General features: G+C 45.9%; 1 protein-coding gene across 1 annotated transcript in view; it reads right to left on the reverse strand.

Moving 5' to 3' along the window:
• GPAT2 (glycerol-3-phosphate acyltransferase 2, mitochondrial) overlaps positions 1–25,804 on the reverse strand; it is a 69,234-nt gene that overhangs the window by 25,130 nt on the left and 18,300 nt on the right. The window contains exons 7-13 of the mRNA XM_063139457.1: positions 18,881–18,980; positions 17,827–17,963; positions 15,150–15,249; positions 9,745–9,954; positions 5,402–5,512; positions 4,844–4,929; positions 2,857–2,975 (exon numbers count right to left, since the gene is read on the reverse strand). Of these exons, the coding sequence (XP_062995527.1) occupies positions 2,857–2,975; positions 4,844–4,929; positions 5,402–5,512; positions 9,745–9,954; positions 15,150–15,249; positions 17,827–17,963; positions 18,881–18,980 (863 nt within the window). The remainder of the gene's footprint in view (positions 1–2,856; positions 2,976–4,843; positions 4,930–5,401; positions 5,513–9,744; positions 9,955–15,149; positions 15,250–17,826; positions 17,964–18,880; positions 18,981–25,804) is intronic.

Raw genomic sequence — 25,804 nt, forward strand, 5'->3', positions numbered from 1 at the left:
TTTCCATGGCAAAAGATTTCAGCTACTCAACTTGCGGACAGAAGGGCATTCCCCACTGGGCAGGAAGGGGCATAAATATGCTCACTGCAGCCAGTAAACCTCTTCATTCTGTTGAATATATGGCAAGCCCCTTCCTCACGAGCTGGGGACCACCTTTGTGGCCATGCTGCTGCATTTCAGAGGAGTTCTAAGTGCCTCCAAAGCGCAACACAGTACAGGCGAACCCTCAGCCTCCTCCTGAGGTTAGAGCTGGGCAGTGGGATTGTCCGACATTACACAGCGCTTTTGACACGCTCAAAACATTTCTGAAACTCAGTGTGGCATCAGAGAGAAGGCCAGCAACTCAGGGCTGGAGCAGGGGTGTGGCACCCACCCAAATTTTAGCTGTCTACCAAGACCAGCCTAAATCTGTAGACAGCTGGCAGTCAGGAAGAGTCACTTCGTTAAAAACAATGTCTTTTATTTTGCTTAAAATGTCTTTCCAAACCCTGCTCTGTAGCTCTGAATCTGGGACCCTCAACTGCTGCCACTTAATGCTCAGCAACAAAGCCATGCTGGCAGTTATTGTTGATTCTCAACTATCCTGACGTGGGAACTAATGGCTTGCATGGGGGCGTCTGTCTGCAGGGAAGTCTGTGGCCCTGACAAAGAAACGGCATACTTCTCCTCGCCTCTGCGATGCAGACGGGGACACAGATGGCGAATCAGGCAAATAAGCAGCACATACAGGCAGCCACCTGCGCCAGGAACACAGCATAAAGGCACTGACGATAGTGCACCAGGGCTGGGTTAAACAGAGTGCCTTCCGCTTCCTCCTCGTTCCCTGGGAATTGCAATAACCAAACAAGCAGTGACCTGAGGTTTTAGAGCTGTCAGCTCAGTCCTCACCTGGAAAACGCACTTATTTAACCAAATGTCTCCAGCAACAGACCTGGAAACTTCACCAAAGCCTTGGACATTGCTTCCCAAACTTCTGACCGCCAAAGCACTTTTTTTCTGAGTTGAAACTGACGACATACTTCACTCTTACGCCCTGGTTTTATTTTTGCATTTTATTAGCTTATATTCATGTCCCATTCTTCTTCCAATGAGCTGAGGACAGCCTTCATAGAATCATAGAATAGCAGAGTTGGAAGGGGCCCACAAGGCCATCGAGTCCAACCCCCTGCTCAATGCAGGAATCCACCCTAAAGCATCCCTGACAGATGGCTGTCCAGCTGCCTCCTGAATGCCTCTAGTGTGGGAGAGGCCACAACCTCCCTAGGTAACCTTCATGCCTGGTCTTCCCTCTTTTGTTGTTTTTACACTGCTTATGTTTTTAATGGTTTTAAATTTTGTATACTTTTTTTAATGTTCACTGTTTTTAATTTTTGTAAACCGCCCAGAGAGCTTCGGCTATGGGGCGGTATATAAATGTAATAAATCAAATCAAATCAAATCAATCTTTTATCCTTACAACAACCCTGTGAGGTAGATTAGACGAGGCTGAGATAGAGTGGCTGGCCAAAGGTCCCTCACGTGAGCTTCATGGCTGGACCTTGGTCTCTCCAGTCCTAGTCCAAATGTTTAACCCATTACATCAGCCTTCCCCAGCCTGGTGCCCTCCAGATGTGGCCAATGGTAATGCTGTCTGTCTGTCAATACTGGGAGCTTAGTTTGACACAGCTGAGGGCCTCACCAGGTGCGTGAAGGCTGCACTACATCATCTTGGCTCTACAATGTGTAAGAGTAATCTGGACGGAGATAGCCTAGCTACAGCGATCCATGCTCTGATAACCTCTCGTTTGGATTACTGCAATGCGTTATACATGGGGCTGCCTTTGAAAACGGTCCGGAAGCTTCAGCTGGTACAAAACAGGGCAGCCCGTTTACTAACAGGGACTGGCCGGCGAGATCACATTACGCCAGTCCTTTTACAACTCCATTGGCTGCCAGTCCAGGTCCGGGCCCGATTCAAAGTGCTAGTATTGGCATTCAAAGCCCTAAACGGCTTGGGGCCAGGTTATTTGAACGAACGCCTCCTCCCATATGTACCTGCCCGGACCTTAAGATTATCTCTCCGTGAGCCCCTGCCAAAGGAAGTGAGGCAGGTGGCTACTAGGAGGACTTTCTCCGCTGTGGCACCCCGGCTGTGGAATGAGCTCCCCAGAGAGGTCTGCCTGGCGCCTACCCTGTACTCTTTTCGTCGCCAGCTGAAGACCTTTTTATTCTCTCAGTATTTTAACACTTAATTTTAACTTAAATTTAAATTTTACTGTTGTAACTCTGTATTTTAATCTTATATCAATTTTGCTGCATGGTTTTATCCTGGTTGTGATTTTGATACTGTATTTTGTATTTGTGCTTTTAACCTATTGGTTGTTTTATTATGGTTTTAATTTTTGTGAACCGCCCAGAGAGCTTCGGCTATTGGGCGGTATAAAAAGGTAATAAATAAAATAAAATAAAATAAAATAAATTTCGCATCCTTGTGGGGACAGCACAGCCCACCTGTTTCAAGATGAGTTACTGAACTTCCAAATGGAAAGGAGGCGAGCTCAATGGCTCAAAGGGCTGCCCCTTCTTGGGAGGGGGCGTTGTTCTGCTGCATCTTTTCAGCATGAGTTATCAATCACAATTCAATCACATCTGATACAACATCCTGCCCCTGGAAGGAGCAGAACCAATAGTCGCACAGCAAGCCATCTCCTCTTGGGATGGTCGCCTCGGACTCACGAGATCCTTTCGTTCTTTCATGGGTTTATTTCTCAGTGGCACGCTAGCTATGCTCTTCTCTCCTAGGAATTAAACAGGCAAAGCATCCACTTCCACCCCTCCAACAGATAAGCAATCAGCCCAGACGAAAGGGGTCCCTACCGCTCAGAGAATGCAGGCTCAAACTGTCCACCAAGGTTTGTTGTTCGATGCTCAGCGCTACGATACCTTGGGAGCCTGACGACCAGCATTCCAATTTCTCACAATCCAGCATGCTGGGGCTAGTGAAGAAGACAGAGGGGTGATCATGAAAACAGTTTTGAAACCAGAACTGCAAGCCCCACCCACCCACCCCCAAAATCCACTGGTGTTGTTGGACTTTTATTTATTTTGTTATGTTTATCCGACCCTTCCTCCAAAGGAGCTGAGAGGCATATGTAAAGCTCAGAGAGGTGCGCACACTTTGTCATCACAACACCCTTTTGAGGTGGGTTAACCTGCAAGATGGGTTTTACCTACAAGGCTGTCATTTTTGCCATGGAGCACTGCTTGTGGTCCTGTTTAGAGATGCCTGCAGTTACAGCAGGTAGAGGAGCTTTCCTGTGTTCCGAGGTTTGCCCCAAACTGCTGCAGGGCTAAGGGGAAAAGCTATCCTTGCTATCAGATGACGCCATAATGACATTAAAGAAGTAAGTCTGCCATCTGCACCAACCTTCCCCAACCTGTCTGGGGGATTTTGGGAGTCGTAGTCCAACACATCTGGAAGACACCAGGTTGGGGAAGGCTGATCTACACAATAGCATTTAGGGAATAGTTGACATCAGACCACCGTCAAATAATGTGGACAAATGGCAACGCATGACTGGCCAACTGATATGTCAAACCTAATTATAATCGAGATTAAAGGCCCGTGACCTTGGCTGGCCACAGGATGATATAAAGCCAGAAGTTTTTAATCTTGCTTGCTAAAAGCTTTACAGGATGCTGAAGCTGGAGTTTCTGACAAGTACACAAGGTCTGTTGTCGGCTGTAATCAAAGTTTACTTCAGCTGGGGATACTGATGCTAAAGAGATGCTATTATAGCTGCTCTTGCAGAAGCTGTTGTTATGAAGAAATCCAAAGCTTTCCTGAGGTCATGCGGTGATCAAAGGCATATTTGTGAAGAGACAATATGAAACTATACCATTCCTGTAGAATTATTCTTAGTTAAAGAGTTCAGGACACTTTTATGACATTCTTGCAATAATATGTAAAGACTCATGTCAGCAGAAAGGCTTCTTGCTCAAAAACAAGCTTATTATTTCCAAATTTCGCTCTTTTGAATTTACTGTTTGTTTCCAGCAAGCTCATGTATGTAGTTTCAACATGTGGCCTAGAAGCTGATTTGTACTTGTAGTACAAACTTATTTGTACCGTCTCACTGTGTCTCCCTTCCATAAGGAGGGAACTCCATGACTGCAAAATGAGTACAGGTTCCCCACTTTCTTTCCACACACCCCGCCACCACCACCACACACAAACATGATTATCACTGTGGAACAGATTATCAGGACAGATTAGATGTAAACATCTGGAACAATTTATTCTCCCAAATGAGAATTTATTCGAACAGCTGTAGGAACATTTGATAGTGACGTTTTGCAATAGAGGAGCAGACGAGATGTCGATGGGCCCAAAGGGAGGAAGGGTCTGATGAGTTTTTAGTGTCTCTCAAGTTGGAGCTTCAAGCAACTTCTTGGGAGGTTTTCTTCGCATCTCTTGCTTGCTAGCTCATTCCCTTGTAATACAGTTCCTCTTTCTACCCCAAACAAGAAAGACCAGTATCTTTGCTCTAGGGGGCTATTTTATTCTCCTGCCCATGTATTTTGCTACATGATCCCAGATGTTTTCAAGTAATCCATTTACATATTAAAGTCACCTTCACCTAGCAGCAAGGGCCTCTCAATTGTGGGGCACATGTGCAGATACAGCTGGCAGGTCACACACTAAACTTCAATGGAGATGCATGCTCAGATACATGGAAAGAGATTGCTGGATCTCTCTGACACCACCTTCCCTTCTGAAAACAATTTCGGTTTCCTTACAAGTGACACTGTGGGTCAGGATTTTGCCATAGCTTGATTACAATGTCTTCGTGGGCACACTTACCATTTGCCAAGTACTTCCGGCAAGAGGAGTTCCTCCAGACACTTTTTGGAGCAGCTTTGTCTGAAGAAGTTGTTTGTTATGTACTCCTAGGAAGAAAAGAACATAAACTGGTTGAAATGTTTCCCATTCCTCTAGAATGCACCCTACAATCAACCTCCACTGCCCCTTGTGGGGTCCATGGCACTTTTTATTTTTAAAATCAAGTTAAAAAGGTGGGAAACATCATGGTTTGCTGCTGAAAATCAATGGCAAACCACTACAGAGGCGCAGAATGAACGAATTCCAGAAAACAAGCTACCTTTGTCCATTCTAAGCTTCATTAACAGCCAAATTTCCGGGGCAATCTGTGACTCCCCACCCAACCCCCTAACTTTTTTGTCTTCAGCTGGGTGGCAACAGGAGCAAGAGGCCCAGCAGTGAGAGGGAAGGATTGGTCCTGGACTTCATGACGTTGCCCACTCCTGCTCTAGAGAGAAGGGAGGGTTTGCCTTTATCCAACTAACCCCTTTTCTATCCCCACAATTCTGGGACTGAAAGCCTCAGGCCTGCCCACAGTACCTGCAAAGAGAAGGGCTGAGCAAAATCAACACGGACGCAGCTCGATCCTCGCCATGCAGCTCGGCAGAGGGTCCAGAGGAACGCCCAGGGACCAGTGGCCTGGCTTCGGCTCTAACAAAAGAGGACCAGCATTAGAGATGTTGATTGCTACTGGGAGTGGTTTGCTTTGCCTTGAATTATTATTATTAATAATAATAATAATAATAATTTATAAAGCGCCATCAATTTTCATGACACTGTACAGAATAAAACAAAACAAGATGATCTGCCATATGGCTTACAATCTAAAATCACCGTAACAGACAGGGGAGGGAGGGGAAAAACCAGTAGGGGTAGGGGATATTAAAACGAAATATAGACTAGTATGACCACGCTACGGTTAAAAAGCTTTCGAGAAAAGAAATGTTTTCAAGCGAGATTTAAAAACAAAAATTGACGTCGTGGTCCGCAAATGCACTGGAAGAGAATTCCAGGCCTAGGGGGCAGCGAGCGAGAACGGGCGAAGACGAGCGAGAGATGTGGAAACTCTTGGGCAGGTAAGAGACACGGTGTTATTGGAGCGGAGGGCGCGAGCAGGGCGATGAAGTGAAATAAGGGACGAAAGGTAGGGAGGAGCCAGATCATGACAGGCTTTAAAAGTAAGAAGAAGAAGCTTGTATTGGATTCTATAAGAGATAGGGAGCCAGTAGTGGGGTGACATGATCAAAACGACGAGCCAAGAAAATAATCCTAGCCGCCGAATGATGAATGGAGACCAGTGGAGGCAAATGAGAAGAAGGAAGACCGGTCAACAAAAGATTTCAACTCTGAGCTCTTTCAGACTGGGGGTGGGGGTGGCTGGGATCACGTTTCCTTACTGTTGCTCTTGCTTCCTGCTTCTCTTCCGTCATATAGATAAGAAGAATCACACAGAGGAGAAAGGAGAAGAAAGTAGCAACCCCGCGGCCCATTCAATGTAGTGGGACAGTGCCCTCCAGCGGTCATTTTATAGCAAACCTTCTCTGCACATGGCAGGAAACGGCAACCAATTTCACAATAAATCGGAAGAGTCTCATTTTTTGTGGATTATTTTAGCATGAGAAAATGGCAGGAGAAGGAGACCAGCGGGAGACACGCAGGAGGAACACAGCGGCGTCAGAAGGACCCACGATTGGCCAGTAACAAGCGTGCTATAAAATGCTGGTCTGATGATGCTCCCTGTCTATACATGCAGCAGAACGAGACAATAGAACCCTGAATTGGTAGAGTGGATTGTGCCACTACAGGCTGCAATTTAACCAAAATAAAATAATTCTCAATAGAAGTAATATCCAGTTCTAGACCAGCCCACTCCCTATGGTACTACCCTATTTCATAGAATCAAAGAATCATAGAATAGCAGAGTTGGAAGGGGCCTACAAGGCCATCGAGTCCAACCCCCTGCTCAATGCAGGAATCCGCCCTAAAGCATCCCTGACAGATGGTTGTCCAGCTGCCTCTTGAAGGCCTCTAGTGTGGGAGAGGCCACATCCTCACCAGGCAACTGATTCCATTGTCGTACTGCTCTAACAGTCAGGAAGTTTTTCCTGATGTCCAGCTGGAATCTGGCTTCCTTTAACTTGAGCCCGTTATTCCGTGTCCTGCACTCTGGGAGGATCGAGAAGAGATCCTGGCCCTCCTCTGTGTGACAACCTTTTAAGACTTTGAAGAGTGCTATCATGTCTCCCTTCAATCTTCTCTTCTCCAGGCTAAACATGCCCAGTTCTTTCAGTCTCTCTTCATAGGGCTTTGTTTCCAGACCTCTGATCACCCTGGTTGCCCTCCTCTGAACACGCTCCTGTCTGCGTCTTTCTTGAATTGTGGAGCCCAGAACTGGACGCAATACTCTAGATGAGACTTAACCAGGGCCGAATAGAGAGGAACCAGTACCTCATGTGATTTGGAAGCTATACTTCTATTAATGCAGCCCAAAATAGCATTGGCCTTTCTTGCAGCCATATCGCACTGTTGGCTCATATTCAGCTTGCGATCTACAACAATTCCAAGATCCTTCTCGTTTGTAGTATTGCTGAGCCAAGTATCCCCCATCTTGTAACTGTGCATTTGGTTTCTATTTCCTAAATGTAGAACTTGGCATTTAGCCCTATTAAATTTCATCCTGTTGTTTTCAGCCCAGCACTCCAGCCTATCAAGATCACTTTGAAGTTTGTTTCTGTCTTCCAGGGTATTAGCTATCCCACCCAATTTGGTGTCATCTGCAAATTTGATCAGCGTTCCCTGCACCTCCTCGTCCAAATCTTTAATAAAAATGTTGAAGAGCACTGGGCCCAGGACTGAGTCCTGCGGTACCCCACTTGTTGCCTCTCCCCAGTTTGAGAAGGGTTCTTCGATTATAAGACACACTTTTTGTCCCATATAAACATCTCTAAAAATGCGGTGCATCTTAGAATCACGGGTGTCTTAGGCTTTTTTTTCTGTTGGTGGTACTGAAATTAGTGTGCGTCTTACAATCGATGGTGTCTTACAATCGAAGAAATACGGTAGTTTTTTCTACTTGCAGGGAGTTTTGTTGTTGTTGCTTTAGGGGTGAAAGCTTGCAAAAGGGTGGTTCTTCCACTTGAAGGGGGCTACGAAGCAGGGTCTGGCATCTCCAGATAAGGCTGTAAAATATTCCTGTCTGAATCATAGAATCATCGAATAGCAGAGTTGGAAGGGGCCTACAAGGCCATCGAGTCCAACCCCCTGCTCAGTGCAGGAATCCACCCTACAGCATCCCTGTCCAGCTGCCTCTTGAAGGCCTCTAGTGTGGGAGAGCCCACAACCTCCCTAATAGAAGCAAAGCTCCTGCTTCTCAGTGTAGATGAGAATGAGCCAGAGGGAACAATGGTTTAAGCAAACACAAGGAAGCACTCATTATCTAGCCTACTCTGTGCCAGGGAGGGTAGCAAAGAAATTCTACTTCACTACCATTGTGTCTTCAGAATGACACCCAGCGGAGATTTTTCAAGTGCTTCAGGGTCTCTTCCAACACGGCCCATCAAGAAATCCAATGGAACCCTTAGAAACCCAACGGGACATGTTTGCCAAACACTTTGAAATAAAAATAACTCATAATCACTTCAGATTGGTTGCCACTGTTATAACAGTTCATTCACTGGATATATCCAGGGTACCATCGAGTCCATTTGAGTCAAACGAATTTCAGTTGCTGAGGCCTGGCTATATGGACAAGGTGCTTGGAGAAGGATGACCTATTACCCTTTTGGCTCAAAATAGGGACTGACCGGCTGGATCCTGGAGGTAACGGATGCCTGCTTGGCAAGGGGTAATGATCCCAGCTGCCTTGAAGAAGGTGACTGTGAATCTGCTTCTTTGAGGTCCCCTCTGGACCCACTAGACTGGAATAACTATCAGCCACTACCTAATATTCCCTTTCTGGTCAAGGCGTTTTAGCAAGTGGTTGCTGTACAACCCGAGGCGCAGATAGGAATACTTCGCAAAAGCATGAAGAGGCAAGGCAGGCAGCAGGAAAGACAAAGACCACTAGAGTCATGGCCTCCCTCAGCAACAGGCTGCCCACACTGATAGAAAGCAGGAGATCGGGGTGGGGTGGGGGGCTTCTTATCAGCCACTGGCACTCTTGTAGATCATTGAAGATACAGAATGATAGGATGGAAGGAGCTGGTTATCTCCTGGGTATGGGGTGGGGAAAGTGTGGAAGTCTAAGTTATGGGATTGACTATCTGTCTCTTAGGTGATCTGCTGAAGGTCAGCTCCAGCTGTACAGAACTGCCAGATGCCTGACATGGACCAGATGTTCCGAAACAACATTTCAGCACCTCCCACACATGCCCAAACCAACACACACAACCCTACATAGACCAGACAGACGTTTGGATAATACAAGTAACACTGAGCATAGAATCAACTTAATTTCAATTTCCAGAACCTCATCTTTAAACCTATAATTCCATTCTCCTTATATATACACTAACAGAGTACTTATTCTCTGAGTTCTGATCTTTATGTACCCAAAATAGCACAGCCATGCAAAAGAGGGGATCAGCAGGCTGTGGGGAGCCCCAAAGTTTGCAGAAATACAAAACAGCTTTTGGGGGGGGACTTAAGAGAGAACCCCACAAAAAACAGCCTCATGGTTATTGGGATGCTCAGTGGTTACAGATAGTTGACTAACTGTTGAAATGGGGAGGAGGGGTAGACAGAAAACTAGGGGTGGAATGGAGTATCCCAAAGAGAGCATGGCTGGCTGGCTGGCTCCTGCAACAGGAGCACTCCACGGTGCAACATTGTTAACTATAAAAATGATTATCGGACTCCTCTGTCCTCCGCAAAGCAGTTCTTACCATTTGTCCCCTGTGAATCAAATCAGGGGCCGCATCATAGGAGATTCCTAGGGGCACCACCATAACGTCAGGGAAGGTGCCTGCATGGAAAACGCTGACCACCAGGCTCAGCCACTCCCTGCTGGAGACAGAGAGCTGCTGCGCACCAGAGAAGGCCTCTTCCAAGAAGATCAACAGCGGCTGCTTGCTGTGAAGCAGCTCCTCGACATACTGTGGGGGCAGAGAGCACAGACAAAGGCAACACAGGGCAAGAGCATCACATTTTTAGGCAAACTTAAATGCGCACAAGCGACCATTTGCAATCGTTGTAACTGACAATAACACAACCTTCCTAGCTTTGCAATGCTCATTTAGTGAGGAGACAAATCCCTGGTACTGATTAAGTCCTGAATTAATAGAATCATATTTGTTAATACATTCTAATTTCAGTCTATGTGTATGAAGGACAGTGAGTGTGTGTGTGTGTGTGTGTAATTATTCCATGGGCATGCAGAAGATGCAAAGAATGTGCTGTTGCGCCCAGAATTCAGCTCCCTGACAATCTTAGATTCCCCTTTTTTAAATTTATGTCCTTATGCTTGTGAAGATTTGATTGAAAATGTGTGGGCAATGTCTGCTGAAATCTCAGTAGCTAGGGAGATGGCTGAATAAGATTTCCAGTGGAGGTGGGCAGGAAATCAGCTGCCTCCATAGCTCCTTCCTCTCCCCCAAGACTAGTAACCCCCCCACCCGCAAGTGCAAGGTCAAACAAGAAGTCCTGTAGGATTTCCCCACCAACTGACCTAATTTAAACAGGTTGCAGAATCCAGCTTTTCTTGCTGCACAACTTGGAATGCCTAGACAGAGGGTTTTAATTTTGGAGGGCCTGGAGTCTAAAGTCTGCCCTAATCCAAGTTCAAGACACTGGCTATTAATCTGTCCTGCACAGAAATAAGTATACCAGCCTTCTTCCCATCTAGGCCCTTTGTGAGAACAGGGTGAAGTAGAGAAGGCTTTTTCATTTGGGGGTTGAGGGGAGACACAAAATGATAACATAGAGGTCAGAATAATAATAAACAGTCTGGCAAGGAGTGAGAGAGAGAAATGTTCCCCTCTCTCTACTGCCAGAATGTCGGGGTCACTCAATAAAACTGACCAGCAAAGCCCTTATTTGCAAGACTTCTCCTGAACGTGTAGAATTTATTGCCACAAGAAGAAGAGATGGCCGTTGCTGGACATATTAAGCTAGAGGTAGCGATGGGGCGAAAATCTGCCTGGGCCCATGAGGGCAGCAAACGGATTTTCACCACAACACTGCCAAAGGACAAAGGGGGCACAGCTCTGGGCGGAATGCACTTCTTCCCTGACCTGCGTGCATTAATTTGTCCTTTTCCGCGCTGCATTAATGGCAGCTGTGCCGGGGGGGGGGATCACATATTTCCGCCTCTACTCTAATGGCAGCAGCCACCATTAAAGTGGAGGGGGGGGGAATGTGCAATTTCCCCAGCCTTGGGGAAATTGCATTCCCCCCAACCTGTGCCGATCATGGCCTTAAAGGCCCTCAGCCACGATCGGCACAGGGTGGGAGACAATTCCCCCAGACAGGCTAATAGCAGGCCAGGGGAATTGTACACTATCCGGAGGCCCTGGAAAGTGCACTTCGCCGAGCGCTCAGCTCGCAGAACAGGGGCAGCCGAGCAGCGCCCCGCGATTTCTTTATCTCCTAGCTAGAGGCCATTAGCCATGACAGCAAAATGGAGCCTCCATGTTCAGAAGCAATATACCTCCAATTATCAGCTGCTGAAGGCAAGCCTAGTCCACCGCTTAATGGGGAGCAGTGAGTTGTGAGGCGCGCTGGCCGGCAACGAAAGGAGAAAGGCTGGTGGAGAGCGGTGCGTTGGTCCAGCCACCGCAGCAGCACAGACCCAGCAGCAGCAGCCGTTCCTTCCCAGGAGGGGACGGCTGAGCCAATCAGCGCAATGACAGGGGGGGGGGGTGGCCAAAGAGGCAGACCAGGCAGAGTTAGGTCTCTCCTTCGTGCTGCCTCCAGTTCAATCTCAGGCAGTCCTCCCATGCGGTTCCAGGATTGCAGCTGCTGGCTTCCCCACCCACCCACTCCTGGTAGTAAGATGTCTTGCAGTGGCAGAAGTCGTCGCCAGGTAATGGGGCTGGGAAGGAATTTCACCTGCACAGCAATTGGCAAAGACTGTACAAGGTTTTTGCCCTCCCCATTGCAAGATTAACTTCAGTGTAAATAAGTTGATCTGGACTCTCAGTGCATTCTGTGTGGATGCTTCATTTTATACATTTGTCACAACTTATGTAGCCGTGATGGGCACTGAGCTGGATCCATTGGTGAGGGGGAGCGGGATTGGCCTCCCTGCTCCCCCATGGCGAGGATTCCCATAAGGGATCTCAGGGACGTGGCACCAAGACCAGACCAGCATGGGGGCTGTGAGCTGGCCACGTCCGAGGAGGCGGAAAGGGGTTCACATTAGCACTTCACGCCATGATGTGCCCCGAGGTGGTAAAAAGGGGTTCACACTAGCGGTCCATGCCGTGGTGTGTCCCTGGCTCTACCACCCAACACCAGTGCCCCTGGCATGCGGGCCAAGAAGGGGAATCGGTCAGCAGGCGGGCTGGACGATTACAGGATCCACGCCCTATGCTGCCGCCAAGCCTATTCAAGTGAGTCAACAAAGTTGTGTCCAATTTATTACCCAATTATGCCCGTATGTCTAATTTGTTCTCGTCCCTTCGCCAACCGGACCCAATAAGTGCTGCTTTCACAAGCATCAGGGCAGGGAGATTTCAATCTTGCTCTGCTTCTGAGCTTCCTAGGGGGTCTATTTGAATGCAAGTGATGGATTAGATGGACCTTTTATCTGGCCTTACGTTCCAACCAACCTTAGGAACTATTCTTCACACTTAACGCCCAAGCAAATGGGGAAAACCCTTGATCCATAAAATCAAAGCAGTTCAGAGCCTATGACATACATACGCAACCCAGGGGTGTCCGCTGATACACAGCAGAGACTGATGAGCCTGTCACCGCATGGAATTGGCAATATTCGCAGGGCCCACAGGCTGATCAAACATGGTAGGAGGTTGGCTGTGCAAAGAAGCGGCGGCGGCTGTGAGTGGGTAGCTATGTTTGTGCCTTCCCCAAGGTGTTTGGCAGAGAAGAAGGAAATTATCACCACAATTTGCAAGCGCACTTGTCATTTTCTGGCTGAGGCAGCAAGTCATGCAGGGTTTCAAATCGGCTCCCCAGTTGAAGAAAAGATCAAATCATCATTTTACATTTCCCTGAAGAAAGCATGCATGACAAATGTTGCTAGTCACTTGGTCACTAAGAAAACGTGGCTGGAAAACAACTGATCTCTCTCTCTCTCTCTCTCTCTCTCTCTCTCTCTCTCGGTGGTTCTAGATGGACACCTTCTACCACTGCCAATGAGAAGGCATTGTGCAGGTATCCTGCCTTTTCCTCTTTAACATATTTTGTTGTGGGAAGGAAAAAGACAGAAGCAACAGCGGGGAAACACAGAAGGGATACAGGTGAAAGATGATAATTTCTGAACACCCCCATAAAATCAGCATCTAGACCCACCATAGAATTCTGTGAATCAGGCCAGATGAGCTTGCATGATTACATACCCCCCGTTTCTCCCCCCACCCCTCTCTCTCTCTCACACACACACAGGGGAGTTATAGAGATTCAGATTCATCGTCTCATTTCAGCTTTAATGACACATAATACACAGATATCATTTGCTGGTATGTCTAGGGTGTATGCGACAACAACAACACAGTCTTTTGAATATAAAGTAGGTTTTTATCAGGCATTGTGTGTGGGGGGGGGGAGTAAAAGTAAGATGAATAAGATTTGAGACTTTCCTGCTTTTGAATAGAAACTATTTAACCACAACACTTATAAAAGCCAACAAAATTAAGACACACAGAGTTCTAAGAGATTACTGTTAAAATTTGCTTGATGAAGATACATGGCCGCTGGGAAAGCTAAATTCTGCAGGTCGACTGTGGGTCAACCTCATCATACAAATTCTACAAATCATTAAACATTTGACCTAACATGCAAAATTCAGCACACATAACGCTCTTGATGGATCTGATTCAACCCACATTCTCACGAAGCCAACGCAGTCATTTAATTCGATCCTAGTGACACAGCCTAGCTGCACTTCACATTCACCATCATGGCAACAGCAGTCACATTTGAGCCCCCCGCGATGGGAAAGATCTCTAGGAGTGCCTGGCCACATTAACATACACTTTCCACACACACACTGGCCCACTCATGTGTAATGCTAGCATGCCAACAGCACACGTAGCCCATGCGGCAAGTGTTAACATGCCAGGGTGAACAAGTGCAACATGAATGGGAAGCTTCCATGGGCCAGCAAGGGCTTTCTGCATGGCTTGCATCCTGTATGGCTCTGGCCTTCACTGCTGAGTACTCCGAAGTTTCCCCAGAGAGAGGCAGAGAAGGCTGGAGGGGGTGCTAGGCAAAGAGGGAAGCGGCACGGCCGGCCCTCCTCTTTCTCTGCCAAGCTATTATCTCTGCTTTGGCAGCTAACTGTCCCAGCTCCAATCCCTCTCAACCCCTAGGGATAATTGGCTGCTAAAAGAGAGATAAGCAGAGATAAACTTCCAGCACTCTCTGCCCGTGGTCGCCACTGCCGGAGTCTGCCTCAGGGCCACATGAGATCTGATTATGGCACCCGCATGTCACACCTCCCAAGATCATCATCTTTACTTAAAAGTAGCCATTGGGGCAGGGCTTTCAGCCTACCCACCCCCAGCCCCCCCACACACACACCTTCCCCAGTGTAAACACTCCCATCCCCAGCTGCTTTTCAGCAAAGAAAACGATGTCAAGAGATCCATGGTCTCCCATGTCACGTTTAGTCTGGCGCTTACACATGCCTACTTTCGATGTGGTGAATGTAATACATAGCCAGGCTCTACAGCCATAATTTGAGGAATCATCATCTAGACCAAGAGTGGGCAACCTGTGGCCCTCCAGATGTTTTGGCCTACAACTGCCATTATCCCACTGGCTATGTTAGTTAGGGCTGATGGGACTTGTAGGCCAAATTATTTTAAGGACTACAAGCTCTACACTCCAGATCTAGACAATCACAAGGCCAAATACCATTTAAAGCGTACATGGGAAATTCAACCCAAGACCACAAAGACACTGTGACATTAACTAGCCCTCTGCCAAATGTTTTTAGAAGTGACTTCAAAATGCTCTGTCTGTTCTCTTCCTCCCAGATACTCTTCCTTCCTCATCCACTATCCATCATTAGCAGCAGCAGAACAAAGTTTCAGCAACCCCCATATGCTCACAGCCAAAACCAACCAGAGGTTCCCTCCCCTCCAAGAACAACTATGCAGCTTACTGAAGCTAGAACAGCTCTGGAGAGCGCTCCTTGTTCACTGTCCCATGCCTGCTCCACTCCAGGCGGCAGAAACACCCCTCCTAAGCGAGTCAGCAGGGTCCTGAACAAATGGAAACAGGGAGGGTAGTTAGTTCACTGTGAGCCAAAACTGTTGCTGCACGTACACCACGTATCTGTTGTGGCAGCCTGGTTGTGGAATGCCCTCCCCTTGGAGGCCCGACTGGCGCTGACGGTGGCTTCATTTCAGCACCATGTTAAAACATGGCTTTTTATCAACGCCTCTGAGGGCTAAATTCTCCATGGTTGCACAAAATACTAATACTTTTTATTGTTTCAATTGCTCTTTTTTTTAAAAAAAAAAATCTACTGGTTTTAATTTGTTAACAATTTAATACGTTTTTAGCAGTGTATATTATTTATTGTTTTACACTGTTCTGCTTTTATCTGTACGCTGCCCTGAGAGCCCAGTGATATAGGGTGGGATACAAATGTTTCAATAAATAAATATCCTTGAACACTGTGTGGAGGAAGGAACGGGATTCGGTCTGGCGGGCAGAATTCCATATCCTTCAAATCTCAGATTTGTTAAAAAAAATAATCCAGGACAGCACTTTTTTTTTCTAGCTACAGAGCTAAACTTGAAAACATAAAGGCCACTGAAATATCAGAAGCTGAAAGGAAGGCAAAGAGGTCTCCTGGCCACCATAGAGTGGAAGCTCTGTGTGGCACAGCAAAACTGCAAAGACTTGTACAAAAACAAGGCACAGAATTAAAAATATTTTGTTTAAGATTTTTTATTTTCTAACGTTAGTGATTTATTGGTTTTTAGTTTAAGCAGAGTCTGGGGCGGGGAGAGTCAAGTCCCAAAATTTGTCCATCGGGAAAATGAAATTCTGCAAGTTTGTTGTGGGCAGAACACATTATGCAAATTCCACAAATTATTACAATATTGTTATTTAATTTAATAAGTCTTACAAAATTTGATTTATTAGACACAAATGACACTCAGCATCAGTAGAAGCGGTAAAAAGCTTTTTCAAGACAGAGCCACCCACGCTAATTGCAAGAAAGAGAGAGAGAGAGAGAGAGAGAGAGAGAGAGAGAGAGAGAGAGAGAGAGAGAACCAGGGAAGAGAAGTTTCCATGAGGAATCAAACTATCGGCAAACCTGCAGAGTGAAAAATCTCAAACATTACCAGTGTTATAACTTTTAATCAGCACCATCTTATTTATCCTGGCAAATGCTAAGCTCCTAACTTGCACATACATAGCACATTTCAAGTATTCAAACACTCATCTGCATATATGATCTTAACAATCCTTACAAAAATCCCAGGCTGGTATTATCATCCTCAGGTTGCAGATACAAGATTGAGGTTGACGGTGGCTATATTGTATTGCAACTGCAGACACCCTGACTCACAGATCACACCCTCAGCTCCCTGTCCGCTCTCCTCGTGGTCTCTGCGCATCACACAGTGATGGAACCAGCTGAGGTAATAACATGGAGTTCATCAGAACTGCCAGTGATACTGAGGATGTTGTGAAGCAACACAAGGATGGTTGGGAACTGGGAGGGGAATCATAGGATCATAGAATAGCAGAGTTGGAAGGGGCCTACAAGGCCATCGAGTCCAACCCCCTGCTCAATGCAGGAATCCACCCTAAAGCATCCCTGACAGATGGTTGTCCAGCTGCCTCTTGAAGGCCTCTAGTGTGGGAGAGCCCACAACCTCACCAGGCAACTGATTCCATTGTCGTACTGCTCTAACAGTCAGGAAGGTTTTCCTGATGTCCAGCTGGAATCTGGCTTCCTTTAACTTGAGCCCGTTATTCCGTGTCCTGCACTCTGGGAGGATCAAGAAGAGATCCTGGCCCTTCTCTCTGTGACAACCTTTTAAGTATTTGAAGAGTGCTATCATGTCTCCCCTCAATCTTCTCTTCTCCAGGCTAAACATGGCCAGTTCTTTCAGTTCAACCCTTCCTTCCCCCAAACTGTGTCCCCAACATTCTGGCACCAAGAGAGGCACCAAAAAATAGCATCTTCCAGGGGAATTTTTCATCAGGACTGCATTGGCATAGGAAGGGAGAATTCTGACTTATTGTTCATAGGGCAGTTTTGCACCAGGATCCTTCTCAGCACCCTTGCAGGAGCAGCTAAAACTAGCCCAAAACTGATGAGAAAAGAAAAGCTTCCTGCTATGCCCAAGCCTGGATCCCAGTTGTTTCTTCCCTTACAAACTAGGAATAGGAAACCAACTTTGAACTCTGGCTTTAGACTATGGCTTGTTAGGAGAGCAACAAACCAGGAGTCCAGGTTCAGATGTAAGAGGAAGCTTAGCCGCTCCTGCTGATGGGAGAAACCAAGTAGCGTCAATCAGGCAACAGGCATGAGCACACTGCTCGTGAATGACAAGCCAGATTTCTCTACAATTCTGGCTAATGGATAAGTCCCAACATGGCCAATAGCTCAATAACCTTATGGACAACCTTGTGAAGAAAGCCTATATTATCCCTATATTGCAGGTCAGGAGGGAATACTAAGGCCGGGTGAGAGAAAAAGACTTTGCAAATGACACACTGGAACTGATTCAGAATTTCCTTATGTAGATTGTTACTGAAAGGGGTGGGTGGGAATGGAAATCCCATCCCACCTCAAGATGCAAATCCAACTTTACCTGTACTTTGGAGTGACAGCTTTGTATCCCCAGGCCACTCTGGGCATGGCTAGGCCCTGAGAGATTAGGACAAATGGAAGCAACAGCCCATCCAGTTGAGATTTATGGGTTGACAGGAAAACCATTGGAACATCAGGCTGGATGTAGGGAAAGAACACAACAGAGATAAGTCCTGGCAAGACAAAACACATGATATACCGAAGGAGATCTAACGCAAGAGAAGAGCCATCTAGGTGCTCTGAAGGCCAGTGATGGCCAAATCCTAGCTTCTGTTAACACATCTTAAAAAAGAGGGGTTGGCAAAAGAAAGTCTCTCTCTTCTTCTGGCTCCAAACAGTGCCTGCTCCGTCGTGAGAGAAGAACATTTACAAAGGGTCTAAAACTGATCACAGACTTGCTCTTAGTAAACCTTCTAACAGCTCTGTGTAGGCCAGTATCATGATCCCATATTGCAGATGGAAGCTGAGGCCTGTGTAGGAACAGCAAGGGGCGGGGCGGGGCGGGCTGTGAGCTGGCAAGTTCCCCATTCAAATAACACATCAGCAAAACCCTTAGGGAAAAGTAGACATTAAGAACTTAAGAACATAGGAAGTGCCCTGAGGCTGGATCAGACCAAGGGTCCATCTAGTCCAGCACTCTGTTCACACGGCGGCCAACCAGCCATTGGCCAGGGATCAACAAGTGCAACAGCACCCTCCCACCCATGTTCTCCAGCAACTGGTGCACATAAGCTTACTGCCTCAAATACTAGAGATAGCACATAAATGTTTGTAATAAAGCCCCCACATTAAAACAAAAACAAATAAAACCCAAATTTAGCTGCAAGGCAAGGTTAGGTACTCAACGATCTCGAGAGTGCATCTTCAGAGCCAAAGGCAACAGGGGAATAAAACCCAGGCACTCTCATGTTTCAGCATCCCGCCAAGCTTTTTTGCATTTCCACAAGACTGTTTTACACGATCCACTTTCCCCCCTGCAAAGTCATAAATGCTGCCATCATATGAAACCCTCTTGCAGGGAGAGCTGCTCCTCTCGGGAAGCCCGCATCCCTTACCACCTGTGCAGCCTTGCGCACCATCTCCAGCTGCCCTTTGTGGAGTATCACATTGAGGAACATCCAATTCAGGAGTTTTAGCAGAGCCCAGTGGCTGAGCCTGAAGGGAGAAAGGACAAAAAAAGCAAGTGGGGTGAGAAAACCTTGAGCAACAATAGCGTGCAAGTTTCACTAGCAACACCTAAGAAGGTTCTGTGTGGCCAAGGACCATATTACCCCTCAGAATGCCTGGATTGTAAGGGTAAGGACAGACACATGTTTTCACGTCTGGTGGAAAACACAGATCTGTTGCATTCAAAGGTATTTGTTCCCAGGACAGAAATAATAATAATAACAACTTTCAGAAAATACCAAAATACATCCACAACATCCAGAAAGCAGACACACTTAAAACATGCTCAATAGTTTTGAAATTCCTGAATCAGTAAAAGACAGCATGACTTGGCAAAGCCCGTCATATCCATCTAGAAAAACTGCCACAAGCAAGAAAAGAGATAACAGCAGCAACAGCAGCAACAGAGACCTGCAGCAAAACATTGCACTGTGCTATGCTCCCAGTTCAGGATTCCAGCCACTCCATTCAATTCCCCTTTCCTCAACTAAACACTCTATCCTCACTAAAAAAAAATCCTATGGCTTTTTTCTACTTCTGGAAACCTTGGGGTTGATCTGAGCCTGCTCTGTTCACTGTTCATTTATTTCGGTCATAGACCAGCACAGCAGAAAACATCATCAACAATAATATTAGAAAACCCCAACAAGGTACATACAATAAAATACATACATAAAATACAAAAAACACCGCAGTCTCAGCCTAAGGTACAATAAAATTCTTCAACATCGATTATGGCAGCCGCACAAAACCCGGCCATTTTTAGAGTAACCTGAGGATTCCGATCCGATAGAAGATGTTTCTACCGGGAGTTCGCTGCAAGATAGAGGTTATAAATGTTTGGCGCAAATCTTGGTAAAAGGAACAATACAGCAGAACGTGGCCGACTTTACCCATCTCACAGGGACACTAGATCCCCCTTGCCTGTGGATGGTGTGTAAAGTTACATAAAGACAGAGATTCGGAAGACTGAAATCTCTATTTATTAGCACAGATGACAACGACGACAATGATTTAACACTTTTATAGCACCTAATTTTTTCTAAGAGCTCTACAGAGATTAAAAGACAAGACAATCCCTGTGCCTGGGTTCATAATTGAATAGATACGACACAAAAGGAAAAAGCAATGCACACACAATGTACGGATTTCTCCCTCTTGGTCAGGGGTACCATATCAGATTTCAGTTTGGAGAGATTTAACAAGGTCCCAAAGGGCCCCTCTTCATAGATAACTTGTGAATACAACAAGAGCATTTGATGTTCTCATTGTCTATATTTTGTACACCTTATGGACGTATTATCAACACAACAAAAACGGGCACTTTTTAAAAAAAAACAAGTAAAGGGATTTCTGTCTTTGGTATGCATACCTAGTCTAGACTCATTTAATTATTTGTAACATTAGCCACTCAGTGTGCAGAACCAGTAAGGTAGACAGGAATATAGCTCTCCAGAGGGAGATCCAGGTTCAAATCTATTCTGTCATTAAACTCAGTGGGACACCATGAGTAAACTACTCTCTCTTAGCTAGCCTACCATACAGGATTGTTTGCGAGACTAAAATGGGCTAAACCCCAGTCAGTACCCATCATTCGTTGGAGGAACATCACAATAGGAACGCCTCCTCCCATATGTACCTGCCTGGACCCTAAGGTCATCCTCAGGGGTCCTTCTCCGCGAGCCCCTGCCAAAGGAAGTGAGGCAGGTGGCTACCAGGAGGAGGGCGTTCTCTGCTGTGGCCCCCCGGCTGTGTAATGAGCTCCCTAAGGAGGTTCGCTTGGCACCTACATTATATGCTTTTAGATGCCAGGTGAAGGCCTTTTTATTCTCCCAGCATTTTAACAGTCTATAAATAAATTTTAACTTGGTGTTTTAAATTTGTAATTTTGCATTGCTGCTATTTTTATCTGGTTGAGCTTTTATATTGTATTTTATATTATGGTTTTATACTGTTGTTTTATACTTGAAATGTTTTTAATTTTTGTGAACCGCCCAGAGAGCTCCAGCTATTGGGCGGCATAGAAATGTAATAAATAAATAAATAAATAAATAAATAAAAATTAAATTACATCTGGTGAAAGACACAGGATGGGAGCCACTGTCCTCCCCCAATATTGTGGTCATCATTAGGATTTTTTTTAAAGTAGCGCAGACTCCCCATAACATTTAAAACCTCAAAACATGAGTTTTTATTTATTGATTTTATTTACAATATTTATATACCACTCCCCATTGAAAATTTCAGAGTGGTGTCCGAGATAAAATACAATAAAAACAGAATAAAACACCTGAAAATAAATTTTTAAAAGCAAAATGAAAGGTGAACTGTGAACCGTGGCTGGTCATTAAGGAACGGCTTCCTGGAACAATGGTGTTTTCAGGAGGCGCTGAAAGGAATACAAAGTTGGCGCCTGCCTGACCTCCAGAGGCAGGGAGTTCCATAGGAGGGGGGCCACCATGCTGAAGGCTCTTCCCTTGGTGGACTCCAATCAGACTATGGGTCTATGTAGAACCACCAGGAGCATGCCCTCGGATGACCTCAGTGACCAGGCAGGTTGGTAAGGGAGAAGGCGCTCTCTCAGGTATCCTGGTCCCAAGTTGTTTAGGGCTTTGTACACAAGTACAAGAACCTTCAACCTGGCCTGGTAGCGAATAAGCAGCCAGTGCAGTTTCCTCAGCATAGGAGCTACATGCTGGAAAGGGGCAGCTCTTTTGCGCTTTCTTTTGTGTTCTCAAACCAAACTTTTGAAAGCTTCCGCATCAAAGGAACTTCCCAGGGCTCTAAGTCCCAAATTAAGGCTTGCTTTGTGCAATCAAGGTCCCAACGGCTCAACAAGCAACTCCTGCAAACTCCACTCACCATTTAAAGTGGGACATTTCAAGTGCTTCTACCACCTTTCAGGCAACATTATCCATCCAGTATCATAGGTAGAAGATCAAACCAGTCCATACTCCAGGAAATAAAGCCAGACTGCTCACTTGAGGGAATGGTATTAAAGGCAAAACTGAAGTACTTTGGCCACATAATGAGAAGACAGGATACCCTGGAGAAGAGGCTGATGCTAGGGAAAGTGGAAGGCAAAAGGAAGAGGGGCCGACCAAGGGCAAGATGGATGGAGGATATTCTGGAGGTGAGACTTGACCTTGGGGGAGCTGGGGGTGGCGACGGCCGACAGAAAGCTCAGACATGGGCTGGTCCATGAAGTCACGAAGAGTCGGAAGCAACTGAACGAATAAACAACAACAAAATCATAGGTAGTAAGCCTATGTACACCAGTTGCTAGGGAACACGGGTGGGAAGGTGCTGCTGCACCCAAGTCCTGCTATGGGTCCCTGGTCGACAGCTGGACTAGATGGATCCTCGGTCTGATCCAGCAGGGCTTTTCGTATGTTCTTATCTTCAAGCTTTCAAGGCTTTTTACTGTACAGCTCAAACAAGCATACAAATAGGTTACAACAGAACCTTTTAATTACCATATGGTGGCCTTTTCTTAAAAAAAAAAAATAGCGCTTCTTAAAATAGTGACTGCCTGGACAGGAGGTTAAGATGTAGATACTAGGAAAGTGCTTCCACAATCTGTATCTATAATTCTTTAACAAGGGCTTAATTTAAGGAACGTCTTGCAGAAGCCATTTTGACTGACAGAATGCCTGAAGTCACAGTAACAATGACAGCGCCTCTGAACAAGTGGGTGTACCTCATCACAAGAATAATCACTACCACATATCTGGGATTAGGGAACAAGGTCTCTAGTCAAAGGACGAGACTTCGAGGTAGATTTTGATCCCTCCCCCACCATCTTTTGGAAGATGAAGCACTGCCTCCAGCCCCAGTGTTCTCAACTTCTGCCTTTCAGCCATCCACACAGGGGTTTGATTTGTCGCTTCAGTAAACAAGATCGTGGGAAGCCAGGAGGCACCTGTAATCTGCACGTATTGCAAGGGACTAAAAAGTGTCGTACGACACGGCACCGGCGACACCTGCGAATGGCGCACAAACCTCATGCCAAACTGCCACCTTCATTTTTCAGGTGTTGAGAACGTAAGAGGTGCCCTAAGGGATCAGACCAAAGTCCAGCAGCCTGTTATCAAAATGGCCAACCAGATGCTAGAGATTGGAAAACACATGAAAACTCGTTGGGTTCATCTATTAGATTTTTTTTAAAAAAATACCTCTTACAAGGAGCTCCCTGTGCTCCCCAATCTAGATTACTGATGAGGTCCACATCAATTTAAGTTTTGCGATGCTGACTCACCAGGCGTTCCAAGGACATCCAAGGGGCCCACCTACGACTACATTCCTAGCCATCTTATTCCTTGTCCTCTACAGAAATGCTCCGACCCAGCAAAACTTTGTCATGGCCTAAGAATGCAACCCTATGCACATTTACCTGGGAGTAGGCAACCATAGGGTTGAACTCTCATTAGCAGAGAGGGAAACAGTAGGATTAAACTAGTTGCAACTAACTTGATCCATAGGTTTTTCAGTGGGACTCAGTCATGACTAGTTTTAGGTTGATCAGAGCCCAAGTCTTCTATTTATTTCATTTTGTTATTTGTTTAGTTACAGCATTTTTATCCTGCCCTCCAGCCAAAATGGCTCCTAGAGCAGCTTACAAAAGTAAGACAGGCCCTGCCTGCAGGTTTACAATCTAAAATAAGAGACACAAAAGGAAAGGAGATTGGGAGGGCAGAGGAAAAACTATATATTCTCACTCTGGGCATCATCAGACAGGGGCGTTTCCTTACCGTTGCTATTGCTTCCTGCTGCTCTTCCGCTATAGCGACAAGAAGAATCACACAGGAGAGAAAGGTTAAACGAGCCGCAACCACGTGGCCCATTCCGTGTAGTGGGACAGCACCCTCTAGTGGGCATTTTATAGCAAAACTTCTGTGCAACCAATTTCATTATAACTCAGAAAAGTCGCATTTTGTTTGGACTATTTTACTACCAAAAAAATGGCAGATGGCACGGGAGGCGTGCAGGAGGCAGACGGCATCATGAGCGAGACCCACAAAAATCCGTCAGTGCCCAGTAATGAGCGTGCTATAAAACGATCGTCTGATGACACATTCCATCAAAAGTTTCTTACAACAAGAGAGAGAAATGATCTGAAAACTGTAGAAAACAGTTAGATTTCTCATGCATGCACACACTTGCAAGGGTCTGGTTCCCCATCATCACCCCCAGCCCACACAGCCCTGTTTTCTCAGACACTGCCAGGGAAAGAGAGCGGTTGAGCTAATCAGCTCATCCTTCCAGTTAACTGCAGGCACACAGCCTTTGCTTTTCCTATTAGTTTCTAACGTGTGTTAATTTAAAGCTGATGAAAGGTGCTGGGTTAATAAGCAGCCTCTTGTCTTCTACAGTTTTCATCTGCAGGTTTCAAAGCACTTCCTGAAGGAAGTTCGCTGTCGTTATCTCTCCTTGCCTCTCTCCTGTTTCTTAAAAACTGCGGTACAAGGAGCGTGGACTTAACCAGGGCTATACAAAAGGTCATTCACATAACGCTAGAAAGGGGGTGTGGGTGGAAGGTTCTTCCTTCACTCTGCTCTGTCCCTAATGGTCCCCTTCCTTCCTTTTTTTTTTAATACTTCCAAGACTACTATATCAAATTACAAATACATTGTTATAATGGGTTTTCTTTATAAACCAACCCTAATAAATAGAAATCTTTTATCGATAAAGACTTGAGCTATATATTGTCCTTTTCAACTTCCTAAATTCTTAGTGAATATCTCAGTTTTTGCTACATTCCAAACATGCTACATCCCAAACATGCCCCCTGTATCGTTTCCACCCTCTTGCTAGAACAGTTTTTGCAGCCAAAAGATTCATGCTAAGCAATTTCTTTCCACCTTGAAATGAAGCGTCAAAGACATTCCACAGCACCACTAAGAGGTGCAGCGGTAATTGCTGACCAATGAGCTGATAAATTATATCCTAGATATCATTCCAAAATCTTTTTACATAATCACAGTGCCACCATCCATTTTTATTTACTTTTTAAACACCAGGACCAGCAATGATGTTAGGCTGTTTAGATCCACCAATTCAGCACTGCCTTAATGCTACAGTGCAGATGCATTTGAACTATTGAAATTTATTATTTCACCATGGCAGAAGGTCAGGGGAGTTAAGGGGCAGGACATTTAATCAAAAAAAGGAACAACAAAATGTGTGTTGGTGAAAACTAAATATGTTAGATTCCTGTCATAAGCTGAAGGAGAGTCCAGAATCACTGGCGGGTGGGGGGGAATGCCGATCTTTCATCGAAACCCCAGATTCAGCAAACTCAAGTGGTTCTCAAAGTATTTTGCAGAGAAGGCCGGAATTCCTCAGAGGTTTAACAGAGTGGGGATCCTCCAGGAGGCTAGCATTTATGGCAGGAAAGCTTCCCTGAAGGGTCCCTTGGTCATTCCTACCAAAGAAGGATGGAATCCTCCTTTAGGAACCACATGTCCTTCAAGGGCTTTTCAAACTCCTCAGCAGCCAGAGGGGATTGCTGGGTATGTTCCATGACACACTACTAAATAAGTCACAGCGGGCAGATAATAGGACTGGGCCAGTGCTCCACAGGAACTGACCATCTACCCTCAAAAAAACCTCTGGGATCATCTGCAATATGGAAAGGGATTCATAGAGCGACATCACACCTACATTTTTTTCTTGCTTTGAGTCTGCGGTTTTCCCCTCCATTTCCTTAGCGAGTCTAGCGCTGGGCACTTTCACGTCTGTGCGGTGTTGCGCTATTTCAGCTCATGTATATTTTCACCTGTATCGCTACTGTGCCGGCGAAATCTCCTACC

This window comes from Elgaria multicarinata, chromosome 12, assembly GCF_023053635.1.
Source record: "Elgaria multicarinata webbii isolate HBS135686 ecotype San Diego chromosome 12, rElgMul1.1.pri, whole genome shotgun sequence".
Lineage (NCBI taxonomy): Eukaryota > Metazoa > Chordata > Lepidosauria > Squamata > Anguidae > Elgaria > Elgaria multicarinata.